We start from the raw sequence: 18,460 nt of genomic DNA on the forward strand, positions 1-18,460 counted from the left end.
TGAGATAATTATAAAATAAAAATACGGTGTATAAATATATATATATATATATATATATATATATATATATATAATTTATAGATAAGAATTAGAATTACAGTTGACTGTAAATGTCATAATCCCATACATTATATAAATAAATGCTAAAATGGATTAAATCTGTAAAAGCCTATGAATAGGACAGCAGTGAATGTTAACAAAAAATCAAAAGCAAAAAACTCAGGCCCATTATAGACATTTCACAATCCCTCACTTCTCTTTATATAACACACCCTCTCTCCCCCTCTCCATCTCTCCTTCTCTCTCTCTCTCTCTCTCTCTCTCTCTCGGAGATACGAAAAACACAGAGAAAACAAAGCTCACAGATTTCTCTCTTCAATGGGTTTCCCAGTGGGCTACACCGAGCTTTTGCTCCCGAAGCTCTTTCTCCACGTGCTTTGCCTTCTGGGTTTTCTCCGGAAGCTCATCTACGGCGTGTTTCGCCACCTGGGCATCGCCGATTTTCTCGAACCGGACATTGCGTGGCCCGATACGCCGGCCCGAGACCCCGAATTCGACTCCGTATCGGCGGTTCTGATCCGAGAAATCCTCCCCGTGGTGAAGTTCTCCGACCTGGTGGACCCCCCCGAGTCCTGCGCCGTCTGTCTCTACGAGTTCGAGCCCCACCACGAGATCCGCCGGCTCACCAACTGCCGCCACATCTTCCACCGGGGCTGCCTCGACCGCTGGATGGGCTACGATCAGAAAACTTGTCCTCTCTGCCGGACACCCTTCATTTCGGACGATATGCAAGGAGCTCTCAATGAGAGGCTCTGGGCTGCTTCCGGGATTTCTGATTTTTACAGTGAATATGCAAATTTTACTGGTTGGTAGTGATTCTTAGTTTACCCCCCCCCCACCAAAAAAAGGAAAAAAAAAAAGGGCTATGGGTTTTTGAGTTGGTTCATGTGTATATATACGAAAATGATTATAAAAAAAAATGGAGAAAGTTATTAGAAATTACATGGTTTTGTACTGTCTATTTGGCTATGATTGCTTTTTTTTTTTTTTACCCTCTTAAAACGAAAATATTAACTAACAAATAGAGGTATTTTTTTTTGGGTAAAAAAAATCGGATTTTTAAATACTATTATGGTATGTTTACTTTTCTATTTATTGGTTTGATTTGACGTGTTGTATTATGGGATTTGGTGAATTGGGTTTGTGCATGAATGAGTTTTGTATGCTTGTGGGAATGAATGTGATAATGTTGGCAATTGCATTTGGTTTGAGATGGCATGTGTGTGTGTTTGAGTCATGACTCATGAGTGTGACATGCTCGTTGGTGGCCAAATTTGGATCAAATTTTGGTCCAAGAGGGCAGAAAATGTCTTCTATTGCTTTGAAAGTAATGCATGTGGGGACATTGTGGGATCAAATTTAGAAGAGATAGAGATAGAGATAGCTACTCATGGGAGACATATTCAAACTTGTTCTTACTATTGCCCTCTCCTCCTCATGGGAAAGAGAATGAAAGAAATGGGTGAATAGGGATTTTGAAGAGCTTGAGATGGGTTCTCATGCACAACATCCAGCCTTGTTTTTATTATTGTTTGTTTGGGTTGGCGGTTTCAACGTATGCACCTTGAAACGATAGAGGTTTGCAGTTACAAATGTATTTAGAGTGTGTTTGGCATTTCGATTTTTTAGACCAAAAGTGCAATTTTAAACTAAATCGTTTAAAATGTATCGTTTGAAAGTGTGTTTTTAAAGAATTACTATTTGAAAACGTTGAAAAATTTGCGTTTTCAAATTGCATGCAATAGTGTACGTTTTTTAAAAATGTACGATTTTAAATGCTAAACTGCAATTTTAAATTGCCGAAATGAGATTTTACCAAACGCAGGGGTGGAATTAAGATTTTGGGAGGTTTGTTCCATAAAATAGATAAAATTTAAAAGAAAATTTCAAATTTTTATGACATTTTTTAAATTTTGTAGTGGTTCAGGATCCCAAAAGCTATGGGTGGTTTCACTCCTGACCAAATGCTTAATCGTGTTTTTAAATCGCAAATTCAAATAGACCTTTAATAAAAATTTGATTTAAAAATTAAAAAAAAATCAATAAAGTATTTAGTAAAACTGTGGTTCGACTTTACCTACAATTTGAGAACATGAACATTTTTCTATTTAAAATTAAAATAAAATAATAAGATACTTTTACCATTTTGTTTGAAAACATAAGTTTGACCTACGAAATCGCAAGACCAAATCATGCCATGAGCTATATAGTTCATAATTCATGACCAACCAAGATGTTTGGTGTTGTTTTTTTCCATGTTTTAGTGTCTCGTATGTGATTATGTGTGTTGCCAGTTTAGTTTAAACCAAATTAAGAACCTGATTTTGTGGGATATCATTTAAATACCTGCCCTTTTTATTATTTTCTTTAAGAAGTGAAAAAGAAATGATAATCAAGCAATTCATCTTACAAGTTTGGCCGAGGGTCCAATATGTAAACATTTTCATTAAAAAAAATGCAATTTTTTTTTTTTAAAAAAAAGCATTATCATATGAGCTATATTTATCATTTGAATTGAATTGCACGTTCAGGGACGGAACCATGGGTCGGAGGCATAGAAATTAGGCTTGACCTATCATTTATGTGTTGATCCCGACAAGAAATTCAAATTCTGTCTGTGTTCACAATATTGAATTCAAAAATACCAGACTTACAATTCTTTTACAACTTGTTGACTCGTGTCGGCACGTGATGAGGGGGTACTAACTCTTTTTTAATAGCTGACGTGACTCTAATCAAATACATGAACGTGTCAACAAGTTGAAGAAAAAAAAAAAGAAAAAAAAATAATAATAAAAAAAAAAAGAAGAAAAATTTAAGAAAATTGTAGGTCACGTTAGTCTATTGAATATGGGTGGGTGACTTGAGTACACCAAGGACTTGGAAAAGTACTTTGGCGCATTAAACGGATTATTTTATCTTTTTCTTATATTAATTTTATATGATAACTCTTACTAGCGACAAAAAAATAATAAAAAAAAATATAAAAGAGTTATCATATTAATTAAATAAAATCGTAACATCCTTATATTATGGGATAGTGCTTCTAGAAATTAGTCAAATTTAACGGCCAGGAAATGTTCAAGAACATTTACAGAAGATCATGAGAAGCAATTTCACTTTATTTGTTTATGCACCCTGTGGCTTGTGGGTTTTTATTAATTGGCTTACACTCTTATGACAAAAAAGGTTACTTAAATTGTTGAAGAATTTGAGACACCAGTCACTCAGAAGACTTTCAAAAATATATTGCAATAATGTTTATCAAGAAAAGGAATGTTTGAAAAAGAAGAATATTTCAAAATATTAATCGAGAAAGGAAAGAGCGGAACAAGAAAAGTATTGCAAAGTATTATGCAAGAAAGGAAAAAGTAGTATTTCAGAAAATATTTTCCAGAGTATTTTATTCCTGAAAATCCGGTTTTCTTGATGAGTGTTCGAACAGCCAGAAGCTGTGTCTGGACACAACTGGCAGAAAGTTTGCGTTCCCAAAATGTCCGGACAGCCCGTCAGACGCAAGTCACAGTAAGGTCTTGTTCTCTCACATGTTCAGACACGCGATGACATGTCCGGACACTATTGCCTTGAAATTCGCTTTTGACTTGTTTTAGGGTTTTCAAAGCCTATTTAAAGGGGGTTCTAGGCAATGTTTCTTTAAAAATTCTTGTAGACAATTTCATTGTGCTAAGAGAAAATTTATTAGGCATAAACGTTTATATGTATCTCTTTTAGATTGTTTCATATATTTTGTTGTTCAACCGTTCAACCATTGAAGTTTAACTAGAGATGAGCTACAGTTAAGGGATCAATAGAATAACTCTTCAGACGGGTTTGGGAGAGAGGCAGACAAGTAGGCACTTGTTAGAATTTAAGAGAGTAACTACTACAAAGGGTTATGAGTACGAACTTCTTGTAATTAACTATTTCTTGTAATAATTGATTTCTTAGGCTTGACTGCCCCATAATGGTTTTTTTCTTTGGTACAAAGAATTTCCACTTCGTAACCAAATATCTATGTTATTTACTTTTACTACTTTACATATTTGATTAACTGTTTGGTTGAGGTTGCATAGGAGTCTATATTTATTTTCACATCCATCCCCAAAAAATTAATAGAAAATAATTATCTCCAGTATTTTCTTATATATATATATATATATATATATATATATATATATATATATATATATATAAGAACTTCACTTAAGGATACTGAACTATCAACTTATTTGACTTAAGAGTATTGAACTTCAAAACATCTCAAATTAGGGTATCCAATTTTCTAAACATCTTAATTACAGGTACTCCTTTAGGTGTTGGTCAAAATTTAACAGAATTTGCAAAAATACTCATACCTGAAACTTTTAAAAAAATTATTTATTTTTTTAAAAAAATAAACATAGGAGTATTTTGAAAATTTTGGCAGGATTTAACGGCAAATTATAACGGAATACCTGTTATTGAGACGTTTTGAAAATTAGATATCCTAATTTGAGATGTTTTGGAGTTCAGTACCTTTAAGTCAAATAGGCCAATAGTTCGGTACCCTTAAGTGAAGTTTTCCATTTTTTTTTTAATTATTATTTTGGATCAAAGTTATGCTACACCTACTACTTTTTTATAATTTGCTGACATTAGTCAGGATGTGATTGAAGCAACGTTAATCACTAAAAAAAATTTAACACCTTCTGTTGGGAAAATAATCAGCTCCAAAGACACGTGGGTCTAAGGTAGTATTGGGGGCCGAGCCCATCAAGTCGGTCCGGCCAGATCAGATCTAAGTACAAGACCTTTCGTTATCTCCAAAAAGACTCATATCCCGAGTATATCAAGATAGACTTTTTTCATATCAAATATGAGATAAGATACCTAATAGTATGGTATCAGCTAAAGATGTGGTGTCCTATCCAGCTTGGACTCTACTACCCAATTCAAATTCTATGAAAATAAGATTAAAGACAATGTGATCTAACACTTAGACTCCTAATCAGATTATGCTCCATGCACTCAGCAATTTCATAACTGTGAGCCTATAAATAAGACTACTACGCTATGTATATTGGACACACACTCTAATCTCTGAGTGATTATACTCTCGAAAAATGTCTATCTGACTTAGGCATCGGAGTGGGGGTACGATCGGCACCCTCGACAAGCGAAGAAAGCAAATCTCAAGGAAAATAACGAATTACAAGCTTATACGTCACTATACCGGAAACTATACCAACACCTTCCAATCACATACTGACACATGTCAAAAATTAAAAAAATAATAATAATAAATAAATAAATAAATTGTAGGTAGGTTTATCATTTTTTGTTGGGTCAATAGTAGTATTTGGTTATAAGTAGCATACAAGTATTTCTAACTCTAAATTATCTAGAAAATGTTTGGGGGTATCACAACTTTTACTGTAATCCTTTGTAAACTCACATGGTAGTCTATATGAGTGTGCGACATGGGTGAACAAATTAAACAATAAAATTTGATAAATAAATTTAATTTTTTAATGGCTGACATGATAAGTGTCACATAAACTGCTAGAAACACTCAAATTATCTGGTGATTTACTAAGGATCAGTTTAGGTTTGCGATTTTAAAATTGTGAGTTTAAAAAAAACACCTCATTGTCTGCGATTTGAAAACGCACAAAATCTGTTTTTTCAAATATTAATTATTTTTTTCTAAAACAAATTTTAGACGATTCATTTTTTGCGATTTGGTTTAAAATCGTACTTATTTTTTTCGAAATCGCAATGCCAAGCACACCCAAACCATATGTAATACAATAATTTATTTATTTTTTATTTTTTATTTTTTATTATCAAAATAGAAGATTTCATCAATATTTTGTGGCTTGTGATTTTATTTTCATTTTTCATGGCCCACCCATAATTGGAAAGGTTATGCTACGTAAGGACCTTTTGTATGTGGAATCCTTTGTATAATTTTTTTATTTTTTATTTAAACTTTATTTAGCTTTTTTTTTCTTTAAATATCAAAGGGAATGCCGCCGGCCGGAGTTGAGCTTTCAAAGGAAGAGCCTACCCACACCTAATTCTTCTAGATGGGTATGTTTAGTTTTATATTTTGCTTTTTTTTTTCATTTTTTTTTTTAAAAAAAAATTTGCTTAGACCCAACTTGGTCAAAATAGCAATAATTATAAAACTTGTTCAATTGTGTTGAAGGGAAAATAAGGTCAAATAAGTTGCTTAAATAGTAAAAGAAATTAGGTTTGAACACCCTTTTCCATTAGGAAGAGGTAGCCAAATTAATTTTTGGCATCCCCTTTCGTAGGAGGCCCCAAATTAATTGATGGAGTCCATGAATTAATCCATGCATGATATTCCTTTTGAGTTTTGACTTCTTTAAACTTTTCTTGAATTTGGCTTGCCATAATTATACGAGAAATGGGCGGAACCAAAATTTTAGATTAAGAGAGACAAAACAAAAAAAAAAAATGAAAAAAAAGATTTCTTAAGATAATAATAATAATAATAATTTTAGGAGGGTTTAACTCATTAAAATAATAATAATAATAATAATAAAATTTAGAAGAATTTAAAAAATATTTGGGAATCTTATTTAAACTTTTCTTGGAGTTTGGCTTGTCATATCTATCGGAGAGAGGGCAGAACTGAAATTTTAGATTAAGTGAGACAAAATTTTAAAAAATAAAATAAAAATATGTATATATATATATTTTAAGGTAAAAAAAAAATTAGGGGGTCTAACTCATTTTAAAAAAAAATGAAATTTAGAGAGATTTTTAAAAAACATTGGAATTTTTTATAACCCCCCAAAACCTAGGGTAATTCCGCCCGACTCAAGATTTACTGTGTAAAAATAAACGGCGGAGATTATAAGATTAGATATTTATTTATTTTTTAAAAAAAAGGTAAAAGATAAATAAATTTTATCCTCCCAAAATACCCCCACCAAACAAAGGGCCCTCTACGGCATGCTTTGAAGGTTGTTCTAGAGTGGACGTAAGCCTTTGGTAAGTGGGGATAAAGACTAATTGATGAAGGCCTTAATGCCATGCTTAATTTCAACGTTGTTCAAGAGTAGACGTATTCTTTGCTAAGTTGGGTGGGATAAACACCAATTCAACAGCTTCTTTTTTCTTTTTTCTTTTTTTTTTTTCTTTTTTTTTTTTCAGAAGACCAATTGATCAGTTGCATGGCTAATCAGGGTTATAAAATAATTAGAAAAAAGGGTGCTAAAATAAATTTCAATTATTGAGTTTTCATCAATCATTTTAAAAATCACTCACTTTTGTCACATTATATATTCTGTCCAAATTGCTGATGGAATTTCTGCCACATGAAGAAGTAACCAAGGCATATATGTAATAAAGTGGATATGAATTCCTATGATATTATAATTATGTCTTAAAAATAATAAAATTACCAAAAAAAAAAAGGGGGGATATCAGGTCGACCCTATGTGTTTTTTTTCGCCATTTTGACTTTAATCAAATTTTTAATTTGATATATTTGAGACTTGAGTTTGGATCTATTATAAATTTGATACTTTCGAAAGCGTTTTTATCAAAGTAGATAATAGAAATGTTTGTAAAAATAAATTATACTCATTAGATTAATTTTTTTTGGATTAAATACAAAATTAGTCCCGAGCTTTTGGTGTGTGTCAAATCAATTATTGAGTTTTCAAAAGTGATAAAATTAGTCGTTGCGCTTTTTAATAGTGTAAACTCAATCTTTTTGTCTATTTCTGCGTACATAATATTTTGTTCTTGGGCGATTCCTGGTTATAATTGAAGAATGGCAACGCAGGAGCAACAATGTTAAGTTAGGTGTAGAAGTAAACCCCCAATTCGATGATGGGCCAAGTACGATTTTGTTTCTGGTGATGTGGCAGGTCCGATGTGGAGTTAGGGGAGTAGATGGGAGAATTTATTTGACAACAGTTGATGATTGCTATACAATAATTATATGAAAATGGTATGCACGGCGCAATGTGATTGAACCAATTGACTTCCTTTTTTTTTTTACACGTGGCAAATGGCACAATAATAGAAATAGACAGAAGAATTTAGTTGGAACTGTAAAAAAAATACAAATAAAATTAGTCTAACACATCAAAAGCATATCCACCACCATATTTGTATTTAACCCTAATTTTTTTTTTTAATAATAATAATAATAAATATTAAAAAAAAAAAAAAAAAAAAAAAACCCGCAGTAGCCGCCCCTAACACATATGACTTGGGTAGTAGGTGAGACGCCTGCAAAATGCAGGTGGGTTTGGTGGACAGTAGGATTCAGGTTCTAAAATGGCAAAAAAAGAAAAGTTTGGTACATTCGTTTTGACGCGTTTTAAGAAACAATTTGGTTATGACAGCGTACGACATCTTTCTAAGAATGACATTTGCATACAGTTTGAACCATTTGACTACGTATCATAACATTTTTTTTTTTCAATTTAAAAAAAAAAAAAACAAAAAACCAAACCAAAAATATAAAAATACTCCCAAAATGTTTAAAATTACTTTCAACTTTGTCACATTTAAACATTTTTTTCAAACAAAAAACACTATTTAAAAAGCATTAATAAACAAATCAATTTCTTGATGTCTATTATGGTATCCCAATTTAGTGCTAAAAAAACTTCAAAATTTTTTGTACGCATTAAAGATAACGAATTTTATAGAATTCAGCATCACTGTCGGACTATTTCATTTTACGTGAAATGAAGATGATTTGTTTCATGGTTCATATTAAATTTTACAGATCTAATTATGTATATATTGTCCCATAGCAAATGCTTTTGAATGACGTGGCACCATACACCATTGGATATAACAAAACAAAATCCGTCGAATCAGATTTTATAAATCTAATAATATATATGTCGTCATATAGTGTATATTTTTAAATGACATGTTACTATATACACCGTTAGATATAACAAAAACAAAATTCGGATGCTGAAATGGAGAGAGTATGAGTATCCTATTCCAGATTATAAAGCACATGGGTCTACGAAATGTATGAATGACATATCTATGAAGTATAAACAAACAGAAAGATATTGCATCAGCTCAGTAATTCAGTTCCTCCAGCATTTATACTGCAGGCATTTTGCTGGAAAGAGAACTCATCACAAAACTCCCTTATCTTTTTTCTTTCTTTTTTGCCTGAGCAAATGATACACAAACAAAAGGAAGAAAGAAAAAACAGCAAAAGGTGGTAGGGAAGAAATGAGAATGCTTCCAGTAAAATCAATACAGGCGGCCCATCTAGTTAGGTTATTACGCAGATCAATCAGCATTGCAGTGAACTTAACGAAAAGACCAAATTGAGATGAGATTTAGCAGTAATTGAGCACCACAAAACTCAAGGTTTGCTTATAAGAAGACTGCTCTGTACAATAATGAACTCCATTCTTACTATTGACCAAGTGTGGAGAATGAGGGAGAGATTGGCCAAGTTCACCTACACTAATTGCCTGCAATAAGTATAAAATCTCTCCAGCATTCAGAACAGAATTCTCCCCACATCCCTAAGCACTCAACATTTCATCCGGAGGAGAAAGAAAAAGAAACAAGAAATAATCAAACGATGATATTTTAATGAATAGACGTTCTATGCAATTTTACTACAGAAATAATCAAAGTTCACAATTTGCCATGCAAAATTAAGAGGAATAGATGAGGAAGATATGTTTCGTGCCATTATTACAAAAAAAAAAAATGAAGTTTCTAATTTCCAGCAAAGGAAACTGAATGATAACAGAAGTGGAGCTCCTCAGTTGCATGTTACACCAATATATATGGATATACTCGATATACAAGTCTATACAAACACCCATAAAGGCAAAGGAAATATAATAAATCGAATCCAAAGAGGACAAGAAGCTAGGATTTATTTATAATTTTTGAAGTTCAATTGGCAATAAAAACCGAAATCACACACAAATATATCACTGTTCTCATCACCCCTATGCAAGTAAAAATCAAAGACTCAAGTGCTTCGTCCAGATGGATACACAAGTTGGAACTTCAAAGTAACATTAGTTGCAAACCAACATGTAGCACTGAAAAATCACCTGACATTGCAAATCAACCAGTAACATTGTAACAACATCACCTAGAATAGCCATGTTGTGGATAAGCAGCTGGATAACCTTGTGCCTGAGGAGGTGGGTAACCATAGGGCTGTCCATATGCTGGTTGAGGTTGAGGTGCATAGCCAACGGATGGAGGAATTGCCTGGTCAAAGCGAGACATCTGTTGCATAGGGGGCACTGCCATTACTGGTGGCCCAAACATGCCATCGCGCTTGTCCATTTCGATCTTGTGTTGTGTCTGCAAATAACCCCAGTTAGTGACTACAATATGATATTTCATTCAATTATTGATGTGTTTTCCCACTTGTAAGTCTTTCTTATCACTTCCATACCTGCATACATGCGCAAACCCTAAAAAAAAAAAAAACACAAAAACAAAAAATCGGTATGTTATTTTGGCCCATCTTGACTGAGAATGTCCAGTAGGAAAAAGGGAACTAGAGCCTTACGTGCAGTACACCATGTCCGCCAAACAAGACAATAATTGAGAAGCCTCTGAAATTTCCTCACTTCCAACAATCATTGCAACTATGGAAAAGATGCATGCAATTTGTTGTAGGCAGAACATGAAACCCTGAAAACAGGAGGAAACATGTATAAGAGCTGCAAATAAGTGTGTGTGTGTGTGTGTGTGAGAGAGAGAGAGAGAGAGAGAGGATTTACAATGATGCAATTATCACATTGTGTTGTCTGTATATTAAATTGATCTTGTAACAAAAACCGGGTTGAGGCTACTGAATTTCCAAAGCAGAGAAAAACCTGTAAGATCAAACACAAAATAATAAAATCATTAATTGCAAAGAAAGAAGCTCTTTATGACTACCTCAAAAGTTAAGATACTGTTGATAAGCAATAGAAAACCTTCATCTATTTGCATCCACTTCCTGGATGACTAGTTCAAAAGACCGATGTAATCGACTTTGAGGTGCTCCATTCATCAATAGCCATGACTAACCGGTGGCAAAGTATATTGCCATAAAGAAAAAAACTGAGCAAATTAATGGGATTGAGATGTTTTGATGAGATGGATTATTTTATTTTATTATTATTTTTTTTTAATGCAGTATAAAAACAGTCAAATACTCTATTCTCCTCTATAAGGATCAAACCTGCACCACAATTAAATAAGGGGAAATTGTCGACATCCCAAGGTGCGGTGGCAGTGCCAGGTTTTATGGGGGAGGCGGTGCTTATATATAGAAAGCTGATGAACAAATAAACAAGCAAGGGCCAAGAAATAGATGTCTTAGAACTTTAGTCACACCTAACAAACCGAAGAATTCCACCCCCCCCCCCCCCCCCCCCCCCCCCCCCCCGCGGAAAAAAAAAAAAAAAAAAAAAAAAAAAATCAATTTTCCCTACCTGAAAAACTGAAAAACAAAGATACAATTTTTTTTCAAATCCTTAACTTTCCTTGCACACATTTTTTTTTTCTCTTTTAGATTTTCTGTTAATTTAGACGGCAAACGCATCATGTGACTCACACGTGGCATAAAGTGTTCAAATTTTTTTTTTTTTTAAAAAAAGAAGGTATATTCATTCAAAGCACAGAGGGGCGCGCAACCCAAATATACGTGATGTATACAAGAGAACCCTTAACCCATAGAGAAAGATGAACATAAAGAGTTCATTATACCCCTATGAGATGTGTTGAAATACAATTATGCCCTTAGATTAAACATATAAAAATTCCTAGCCATGGTGGTGACCTATGGTAAACCGTGGGTTTGGAGGTGGCCCACAGCCAGGTCGTGGGTCTCCTCCCACGGTGTTTTATTTTTCTTTTTTTTAAAAAAAAAAAAAAAAAATTGTGACGCAGGGTTATTATTGTCATTTTGGGTCCCGTGCGATACACGACACCCATTTTCCGTTGAATTTAACAAAAAACCTTAACAATGGTGTTAACTGAAAGAGTTAAGTAGTTTGAGGGGACATTGCAACTTTCTAAATTTTTGAAGGACATTGCAAATTGCGTAGTAATTTGAGGGGGATAAGTGTAGTCCTCTCACTGCCCCTTCGGTGGTTTTTGAAATTTGTTTAAACCCCTACAAACCATACCTTCCAACAAATGCAAGAAAAATTGTGATATGTAGTGCCACAAAACCTTTCTATTTACAAGGGGCAAAATACAGTTTTAAATCCAAGTCAATCTTCCTTGAATTGTTATTCTTAATTTTTTTTTTTTTTTTTTTTTTTTTTTTTAAAAAAACACTTTTCTTCCTATACCATAAGACTAAAAACATTGTTACATTGACTACATTCCATTAAATAAAATAAAGAAGACAACACAATTATTACATTACTCATTGAAACAATAATTTTAATAGCATTATATTAGTTTGAGAGAGCCATGACCTACTTTTTTTCAAGTTCTACTATTTCTTTTTTTAAAGATTTTTGGGAGGACCAAGGCCTACTATTTTTTTTTTTTCAAGATTTTTAGGGGAGCCATTGCTTTCAACATCTTAAAGCTTCAATAAGAATGTTGATCGGAAGTAATAATTAGTCTAGCACTGTCACCAATCTCTACACTATGCCACCAGGCATTGATTGCAGTGCTCAAATCCAGGAATTATTGAAAGGTACCAACAAGTATGTTTTGAGATTTTGAAAATATCAAATGGAGGAAAGTATCAACAATAGATGTGTTATTTCCAACTTGAACATTAACTATAAAGATGGAAAACAATTTTGAAAAAGACTGCAGTTTTGCTATATTCTCTCACAGTGAGGGGATTAAGGTGATCTGAAGATGGGACCATGACAAAGCAGTATGCTAAATTCTTATTGTGCAAAAAAAAAAAAAAAAAAAAAAAAAAAACCTGAACAATGTAGATTCCATGTAGCTTGGTAAAGTAAGCTATTATATGAATTTTGATGAATTTTAAATGGAATCCAGAAATATACAGAGGATTTATGGTTGAGTGATGCCTTTGGCTACTTTGAAAAATTTAAATCCCATTGCCTCCATCTTCTCATGGGTAATTTATCTAAACTGTCAAGAGATATTATATTGGGAGTTAAGAAGGGTAACAGACTAAAACATTGTCCCTGTGGAAAGATCAGACACTTTATAGTCCATTGGGTAGCCTATTTAGACTATACATACACTTCAATTTCCACAGAATAAAGGGTGCAAACAATGGGTGATTGGTAATTTAGAACTAATGCAAAGAGATAGCAAGTTAAAGCAAGAAGTATCTGAACAAAGACAATACATAACAAGCATGCTAACCAAAATCAAATAGACTCTGTACCTCAGTGGCTAGGCAAAATTCGGGACATTTACTTTCTCCACACCTGCCGCTACAAGGCATGTAACCAGCACAGCATACATATCTACAATGAATAGAGAACATGGCATTAACATCAAAAAATTTCAGATCTAAGTCAAAAGGGAATCAAAAGAATCAATTACCTTGACATGTCATCATAAAGAGCTCGTTTCCGGAGCATGTATGATACACATGGAGCACTACAATGAAACAAAGTAAATTCGATGTACTGTAAGGGGAGGAAAATTGCTATTCATAATTAAATAGCTTGAAAATAAACAAAGGGATGAATTATACATCCCCTTCCCTCTAACCTACCCCACACCCCCAAAAAATAAAAAATCAATGTCCCCTTTCCATTAAAGTCAAGTGTTAATTGGACAGCAAACGCAATATGTGAACTGCATGTGCTCCTTAGATGAAATGACTATAATACTCATGAGAAAATAGTTTTTTGCTTCATGTGTTTATAATGTCATATCATGCTGATATTTCGATTATATATCGAAAAACAATAATGTCATATCACGCAATAAGTGGCCTTGATATTAAAAGAGTCCAGAAGTCTTCCTCCTACTTGTCATCAAGGTTAGGGCTGTAAATGAACAGAGCCGCTCTCAAAGAGGCTCGGGCTCAGGTTGGGATCGGTTCACTTATTAAACAAACAAAACTTCAACAAAAATTTAGGCTCGTTTATTAAACGAGCCGAACTTGTGTAAACTCGAATCGGCTCATATATGCTCGTATAACTTCATTTTTATTATTTTTATAAATATTGTTTTTAACTTTATAATGAGAACATGAAAAGCATTTAAAAAGATAAAAAAGATTTCTCTTCGTAATGTAATAGATAGCTTGAATTATTGTAATTGTGAGTTCTGATATAGATATATGTGTATTTGTGTTAAACTCGATAATAGATTGTTTAAGCTTCGAGTTAGTTTACCTAATTACTCAAATGATAAATCTTAACAATAATCAAATAACTAATAATTAGTATGAATTTACAAAAAAATAAAAATAAATAAATAAACGATCACGACATTTACTTTATATATGCAATGAATAAATTAATTGAGTAGCTCGTAAACAAGCTTGTGCTCGTTTGAAAAATCAATGAACAAGGCTTTAAACAGATTATCTAGCTTGATGATAATCTCGAGCTCAGCTTGTGTTCAAAAAAAAAAAGATGAACCGGGTTTGAACATTAAATTCTCGGCTTGGCTTGGCTCGATTACAATCCTAAATTCAAGGTCATTTGCATCTCAGAAAAGAGTAGTTCCACCTAGACCACCTCCAATTGCAAACAACAGACTTCTTTCAGATCTGACAATCAAGATGATGACCAAGCTCCAACTCCACAATCCATATTTCAATTTCCTAGGTTTGGCTTCATCATATATTCCTCATCTTCCATTAGTCCTATCAGCTATCTATTTTTGAGACCCATTTGATCCTCTGAGAAACTAGGCCACATTTAATGATCAAAATGGTCCTCTTTCTAGTGTTGTAAGGGACATTGAGAAATTGGACCCTATCAGATTCGAGATGTTAAGGCTGCCGCCAGGGGCAATGAGGGACATCCCAAGCAAGAAAGTCATGAAGAGCAAAGGAGCCAAGTTGGGAGGGGATGAAGGGATGGATCGGGTCAGAGACTCGGGCCAAGACTTGGATTTTACAGCAGGCATGGTGCTCCTAGTCAAGCTTTGCGCGGAGGGAGACCTTCTTGAAGACCTTGAGGGTAGAGGGCTAATGGGAGCCAAGTCAGGTGCTTGATTGTGGATGAGGAAGGCTATGCCCATGGCACCTTAACTTAGGACTTTGAGGGCTTTAAGGTTCTCAATGTCCAGCTCCAACAATAGTGCTAAATCCATTTATAGAGAGAAGAGTAAAGAAGAGAGAAAGAGGTTTCAAAGAGGGCCACTTCGTGTACTCACCCCTGTCAGGTAAACCTCGGACCCATATAAAGCGCCCCCCTCCACACAGATTGGGTAATACTCTAACTTCGCCGACAGGCTGGCCCCAAAGAATTATTTGCACTTAAAGGGATTCGAACCTTAGACCTCATGGGGATGTGCTTAGATATATATTCGCACTCTTCTTGGCATAACGCGTTTTAAAGCTGTGATGGTCATGAACCCATCAGAACTCCACTATTAAGCGTACTTATACAAGAGTAGTACCAAGATTGGTGATCTTCTGAAAAATCTAGTTCGAAGGAAGCAAAAGTGGACAATATTGTGTTGTTAAGGGTGGGTCGTTACAAATAGTATCAGAGTCATTGTCTAGCCTGAGATGAGGGTGAGCATGCATAAACCCATGACGATCGCCATTGGGCACTTGCTGGGATGCCAAGAATGGGATGATCCCATGAGGATCACCAACGGGAACGTTGGGCCCCAAGAGGGGGTGATTGTGATGTCTCACATCGCCTGGGTATGGGAATGGAGATGTTCTTATATTTATAGTCGCACCCTTCTTGACACAATGAGTTTTAAAGCCGTGATGACCATGAATCCATCAGAAATCCACAGTTAAGCATGCTTATGTGAGAGTAGTACTAAGATGGGTGACTTCCTGAAAAGTCTGGTTCGGGGGAATCAAAAGTAGATAATATTGTGTCATTAAGGATGGGTCGTTACAGAGAGAGTGAATGAGGATTTGATTGTTGATGTTGTTGAAGGAGTTGTTAAGCAATGTGATGCGGAATGAGGAGAGAGAGATTGGGTTTCGGTTTGGGGGCTAGGAACGAATGCAATGTCAATAACTGTGATATCATTGAGTTTTGACGGTGAAAGAGGGTACTGGTTGATTTTTGGTTTTGGATTTTTGGATTTTGGGAGGTCAGCATTGAGTTATGGTTGGAGTGCTTTTGGGAATTTGGTTTCCGAAACGCTTATGTTTCTTTTGTTCCAATGTCTTCTTAGGGATCATTTAGTCCTTTCACCTAGAAAGTAAGCATATATAATACACATATTGCGTTTTGACCAAATTAACACCTAATTGTGGTAGAGGGAGACATTGAAACGCAAAATTTAAATTGATAAAGCAATCGCCACAATTTAGATGGGGGATTGAGAATAGGATGGTAGCTTGGAGGCAAGGAGTTAATTTACAATTTTTTTCTAAAAAAAATCATAAATCAATATTTAGATGTTGACACAAAAATTGGATTTCCAGCTTCCTAACATGAGGGGAAGGCAATCAACATTATTTACACGATAGGCCTAAGAAATGCAATATACCAATATTTGCAACGTAAAAAAACTCAAGAAGTATGGACAAATGCCAAACAAATGTTTCAAGCTGATCTATATAAATATCTTGGAAGCACGGAGACTTTGAAAGGGCTCAAGTTTTTATTGCTGACATATCAAATACAAATATAGCTTAGACACAGCCAACTACACGTCTGATACATGTCCATGCTTTAAAAGATTAAATTTGAAAATCAGATACTTCTGGGACAAAATGGATACTTTGAGGACACAACTGGGACATGGCTAAGACATGTTTGGGGGGAAAAGTAAATTTTCTTAATTAAAAAGGGATCTATATGATATTTTCAAATAGTTTATGGTCAAATATTAGAAAAGGGGATCTAGATGCTTTATTTTGAATATCGGAAGGACCAAAGAGAAAATTGATTAATGCTATTTTGGGAATACATGTGAATAGTATCATTTGAAGATATCTATTAAAGCTATAGATTATATTAGTTTGTACTTCAATATGTGCTTCATATATATTATTACTTGGAAGTTTTACATGTCTTTTAAACTTTTGGTAGTTGTTTCTTATCTACGAAATCAAAAATAATGTAGTATACATACAATGTATATTTATTGATAAATTAATTAACATATTGTAAGCATATTGTATCCTAGTTTTTCAAGAATTGTCACATTGTCATACTTGTAAAATATTGACTCTGTATGTCGCGTCAGCATTGGTACTTCTTAGATAAATAGTACCCTAGTATCCAAGATGGCCTTTGCCATTTTTTGATTCCCTATGTTTAAAGATTCAAAAGTTATACCAGTCATTCAAAAAAGAAACTTTTCCAGAGATATTTGTACAACATACATACATGCGCATATACATGCTCGCATGCAAGCATGCATACATGTAGTTCTGCAAATTGTTCTAGGTTGATCAAATAAAGGTTTGTCTATAAGACTTTCCCAATGATAAAATTTGTTCTCACCGTATTCCAAACAATATAAATCTAAAGTGAAAGACAACCTTATCTCACCCTCTTCCACTTGAGCAATGAAATATATGTCAACAAGATCTAAATCGACCCCACATCAATGACACTGCCGTTTAAAGCAATTCACAACAACAAATCAAAAACCATTCACATTTGAGCAAAAGACCAAAAGAATTCACAAAGTCAACCAATGTCAGACCAAGTCAAACAGCTTCCCAAAAATTCAACAAAGACCTAAGATCACCAGAATCACAAGCGACACCACCACAAAAGCAATTGCAACTCAAAATTCAGCGAACAAAGCGCAACGAAATCAACAGCACTAATCAGATCTATGCCACAAACCGACGGATCGAAGAGCACTTACCACCATAACGCAAAGCAGCAATCTGCACACAAATTCAACACCCTATCAGCAAAAGGAATATACATAAAACAACATATTTAATTAACCACATAGAGAGACAGAGAGAGAGAGAGAGTACAGCGAGTGTCAGCCTTTATGGTCCCCATGAGATCGGTGTGCCAGAGATTGCGGAAATTCTGGCGGAGCTGCATCTTGTCCAGGTGCTGCTGCGACGCCATGTCCGTACAATGTCTCTCTCTCTCTCTCTCAGAGACTGAACCAGAACCAAAGAAGAAACCCTAGCCCTAGATCCTCAACGAAGAAGAAAAAGTGGAAGAGACAAACAAAATCTCAAGCCTTCGTTGAGACTTATAAAACCAAAGCGTTCAGTAGTTCACCCCCCTTGATGAACGCCAAGACAATAGAAAACGCAAATTCCAGCTTTGGAAGACGAGGACGTCAACGACGA

The 18,460-nt window shown here is 34.3% G+C and overlaps 2 protein-coding genes across 2 annotated transcripts; one reads left to right on the forward strand and one right to left on the reverse strand.

Moving 5' to 3' along the window:
* The first annotated feature begins 299 nt into the window (after positions 1-299).
* On the forward strand, positions 300-961 carry LOC133854687 (brassinosteroid-responsive RING protein 1-like). The gene has a single exon (XM_062290939.1). It carries the CDS (start codon positions 379-381, stop codon positions 871-873), a length of 495 nt encoding a protein of 164 aa, XP_062146923.1. The 5' UTR covers positions 300-378; the 3' UTR covers positions 874-961.
* Positions 962-9,935: 8,974 nt separating this feature from the next.
* On the reverse strand, positions 9,936-18,460 carry LOC133854369 (uncharacterized). Its single transcript, XM_062290543.1, has 8 exons — positions 18,131-18,460; positions 18,013-18,034; positions 13,576-13,632; positions 13,415-13,496; positions 10,821-10,916; positions 10,607-10,731; positions 10,490-10,508; positions 9,936-10,395 (listed from the first exon to the last, which is right to left on the reverse strand). Exons 1-8 carry the CDS (start codon positions 18,228-18,230, stop codon positions 10,174-10,176), a joined length of 723 nt encoding a protein of 240 aa, XP_062146527.1. The 5' UTR covers positions 18,231-18,460; the 3' UTR covers positions 9,936-10,173.

This window comes from Alnus glutinosa, chromosome 13 (assembly GCF_958979055.1).
Source record: "Alnus glutinosa chromosome 13, dhAlnGlut1.1, whole genome shotgun sequence".
In the NCBI taxonomy this organism is placed as follows: domain Eukaryota; kingdom Viridiplantae; phylum Streptophyta; class Magnoliopsida; order Fagales; family Betulaceae; genus Alnus; species Alnus glutinosa.